At 35.3% G+C, this 4,396-nt stretch overlaps 1 protein-coding gene across 1 annotated transcript; it reads right to left on the bottom strand.

Annotated features, from left to right (window-relative positions):
- Positions 1–504: 504 nt before the first annotated feature.
- On the bottom strand, positions 505–2,488 carry CGA (glycoprotein hormones, alpha polypeptide). The gene is made up of 3 exons (XM_041725553.1): positions 2,389–2,488; positions 1,024–1,208; positions 505–582 (listed from the first exon to the last, which is right to left on the bottom strand). Exons 1-3 carry the CDS (start codon positions 2,486–2,488, stop codon positions 505–507), a joined length of 363 nt encoding a protein of 120 aa, XP_041581487.1.
- Positions 2,489–4,396: the final 1,908 nt, after the last annotated feature.

Raw genomic sequence — 4,396 nt, 5'->3', positions numbered from 1 at the left:
ATGAATAGCAGTGGAAGTTTTTATGTTTTCTTTCCTCACCCCAACAGATTGTTTTATAGCTATCCCACTGGCTAAAGGATGCACAGCTTTCTCTGGAAGCCTTGGTGGGATCAAGGTTCTCCAGTGTGGGATCACTGAGTGCATGGGACCCAGCTTACCCACTGGTGTCTTCAATTGTCCTTATCAAAAGTAACTGGCTTAAAACTCTCAAGAAAAAATTAGAATCCAATGATAGAATGATGATTTAAAAGGGTTTATTTGCAGAGGAACCAGCTTTTATGGTCACACTAAATGCTGTATTTCACGCCAATTGAAAAGAACTAGACTTCTGATTATACTGTGGGATAAAGAGAAAAGCAATAAAGCTGCAGTACATCCTTGAAGCATGCCAAAAAGAACATAGTAAGAGAAAAGAGGGTTTTATCTCACAAGGCCATAAACACTGAAGAAATTAATTTTCATTCCAGGAAATCAGCAATCATCAATATGCTCTTTGCAAAATATTTAAGATTTGTGATAATAACAAGTACTGCAGTGGCACTCCGTGTGATTCTCCACTTTGGCATTTCCCATCACTGTGGCCTAGAAGGGAAGGGAAAAAAAATGAATAGATGGGTGGATTGATGGATAGACAAAATTGAGAATGTTAAATAAAATTGTCAGTAGCCAGCTAGACTAAATAAATGCTAGCTACTTTTGCACATTCTCCATTTCAGCTAATATTTCACTCTAAAAGATTAGGTTTGCTCTGTGTGTGTGTGTGTGTGTGTGTGTGTGTGTGTGTGTATGCTATACTCTCTTCTAACCTACCCCTCATCACCTCCACAGCTATTCCTTTCATTCTGAATAAATCCAGCCTGTCTCCACAAGGTTATTTTTGATTTAAGGGGACAAATCTCTGTACAAATCTCAAGCCAAGGATGGGTCATTAGACACCTCTGACATTAAACCTCATGCATGTGCTCTGGGGACACTTCTCAGGTTAGACTGTTAGAAAACTTCTGGGACCCCTTAAGTTCTCACCTTGGTAAAAGCTTTGGCCACACAGCATGTGGCTTCTGAGGTGATGTTCTTTGGGACCAACATTGTCTTCTTAGACCTTGCAGGAGTGGGATATGCTCTGGAGAAGCAGCAGCCCATGCATTGATAAATTGGGGCACCCAACTTGGAGAAGTATTTGTTTTCCTTTAGCTTGCATTCTGGGCAACCTATCACCAAAAAAGGCAAAGAGTAAAATAATCCAAGAATGATTCAAAAAGAAACAGGAGCACCTGGCTGGCTCAAATAGTGGAGCATGTGACTCTTGATTTTGGAATCCTAAGTTTGAGCCCAACATTGGGCACAGAATTTATTCTTTTAAATTGAAAAATAATAATAAAAAAAGGAAACTCAATTTTCCCTTATTATGAGATGGTGAATTTATTTTTCCATTAAAAATAGAAGGAAAATAATAAACACTTTTTGGCTATCTCTTAATTTTCATACATAGTATTATTTGTACTGATTATATTTATCTTCATGGGAAACAATTTTTGTCAATATGGATGGGAGATCTCAAGAGTAGTAGTTTCTCACAAATATATATTTAAAAAAAGAGTAGTAGTTTCTGTCTCTTCAACCATGGATTCTGTATCCCAATGCCTATAGAGAGCACAAAACTTGACAGATGAAAGCACCACGCTCATCTGAAAGGAAGATTTTGCCCAGAGGCAAAATATTTTCCCCTTTAGATTCTGCTATTGTTTTTTCCCCCATGGAAACTCCAAATATTGACAGAGAAAAATATGTCAGAATTAAGAAAGCTTGCTGAGTGGAGAGCCTGATATTAGATGGAGCAGCTACACATAAGAACTGGAATTGAAATATTACCACTTCTCTAAGAAAAATCATAACTAATAGTAGCTCACAGTTTCATAACAGATGGAATTATATCAGTGACTATATGAGATTTTTCAAACAATACAGTGAAACAAATGTACTGCATAAAATGGTTTTGTTTTTCTCACTTGTTAACTGATGTGAATTCATCTACAAAGGCAATGTTAAAATCTTCCCAAAACTTCTGGGAGAAATGTAAAAAAAAAAACTAGGCTAACTGAATAAGGAGCATTTTCGGCTTGTAAAACTCAGATAAAGAATAATAAGGAATCTATTTCAGATGAATATGTACATGCTGCTATTTAAATGGACATGTTAGATAAATTTTCACTATACATTTTCTGAACCTAATTTGACTTTATATGTACAATCCAAAAGAGCCTGGATATGTAGCCAGCAGCAAAGATTTATCACATTTGAAAGGAGGTGGAAATGTAATTAATGGAGTTATTGATGTACATGTAGGAATGTGTGTTTTTCTTATTACTGCAAATCCATTTGGTCACATACCCTGCATTGTAAACTCTCCATCAGGAAAGGAATGGAGAATATGCAGAAACACAGACAATGCGGCCAGAATGACAACTGCATATTTTCTGTAGTAATCCATGGCTCTCCTGCAAAACAGACGAGGAAACAAAGTTACTCTGAAATTGGTTTACCATTCATAACAACTTGTAGTTTTAACATTACTAATAATAGTCATCAGTGTCTTGATCATTCTGCTTACATCTCCCAACACACTCTGGAACTGTGTAAATAAGAAATAAAATAAAACAAAATAAACTTTTTTCCTTAGGGAAGAGCTAGGGAATAGAATCTATTGCTCATATAAACCCATAAAATTGGATTTTAAAATGTTGTTTTTAAATATATCATTCTGCTAAGCCTCAGTGTCCTTATTTGTAAGACATGGAACTTTAGATAATGTCTAAGAAGACAGATCAATAAACTCATATAAAATAGATAAGCTTATATATGATATGAAAATGTATGAGCATTTGAGTTCATCCTTCTCAATCCTATATTCCCAGGCGAGAAAACAGAAGGAAAGGACAGTGTCTCTCTTGCTTTTTATTCACTAATGGTAGGTGAACTCTAATGCTCGCTATCATTGTGGGACAGTAAATGCTATTCAGCAATGTGGCAAGAATAAACAGCAGAAAATGTTTATCAGTTTTTCTAAATGCACTTCTTGATTTATTTTTTGCCAGTAGTTAAACTTTACCTGAGCATTTTGAGTGCATAAGATCAGGCTAGCCAAGGTCAGCTGAGTGATTGACCATATCTAGCATTGACCTCACTGCAACTGAGAATGGACAGACAGGGAATTGGATTGTATCCACACATATCCTACAGAAATCTCATATAAGATCAAATGGGCAAGTTTTTATTCCTATTTTTAAGTGAAAGTGTTATGGATTACTTATGTTCAAACCATGAGAGATAATATGAACAGAGCATCAATTACCAATAAAAAAAAAAACATTCAGAACATTTAAAGGAGAGCTAACATCAACCTTACAGAATCTCTTTCAGAAAATAGGGGAGGGAGGAATAGTTCCAAACTCATTTTGTGAAGCCAGGAGTACCCTGACACAAAACCCGAACCAATTCAGTCTGAAATAAAGAATGGACATAAGAAAGAAAATAAAAGACCAGTATACCTCATGGAATTAGATGCAAAAATCCTAAACAAAATAATAACAAATTGAACCCAGCAATGTATAAGAGGATTTATATATGACCAACTGGGAATAATTCACATATGAAAGGTTGGTTCAATATTTTAAAATCATTTAATGAAATAGGATAAAGAAGAAAAAGAAGTATATGATGTATCAATTGACACAGAAAAGTTATTTGACAATATTCAGTACTCTTTCATAACAAAAATTTTCCACAAATGACAGTCAGAAGAGTTTTCTTAACTTGATAAAGAGCATTTATAAAAAACCTGCAGCTGACATCATATTTAATGGTGAAAACTGAATGTTTTCTCCCCAAGATTAGCAACATGGCAAGGATGTCCACTCTCACTGTTATCCAGTATAGTATAGGAAGTTCTAGCCAATGCAATATGACAAGAAAAAGAAATTAAAGGCACACAAATTGAGAGGAAAAAAATAAAACTATCCATATATGTAGATGACATAATCATCTATGTTTTTTTTTTTAAAAAGGAACCTACAGAAAAGGTCCTGTAACTAATTAGTGAGTTCAACAAGATTGCATGACATAAAATCAACAAACAAAGATGAAGTACATTTTTATACTAAAAACAATAATGTGAAAACAAATTTAAAACACAATAACATGGGGTGCCTGGGTGGCTCAGTTGGTTAAGTGTCTGCCTTCCACTCAGGTCATGGTCCCAGGGTCTTGCGATAGAGCCCTATGTCAGACTCCCTGCTCAGTGGGGATCCTGCTTCTCCCTCTCCCTCTGCTCCTCCCCTTCCTTTGCTTATGTTCTCCTTCTCTCTCTATCTCTCTCAAATAAATAAATAAAATCTTTTTT

This window comes from Vulpes lagopus, chromosome 1, assembly GCF_018345385.1.
Source record: "Vulpes lagopus strain Blue_001 chromosome 1, ASM1834538v1, whole genome shotgun sequence".
Classification (NCBI taxonomy): domain Eukaryota; kingdom Metazoa; phylum Chordata; class Mammalia; order Carnivora; family Canidae; genus Vulpes; species Vulpes lagopus.
The sequence above is the reverse complement of the archived record's forward strand: the minus strand, read 5'-3'. Positions and strand labels throughout refer to the sequence as shown.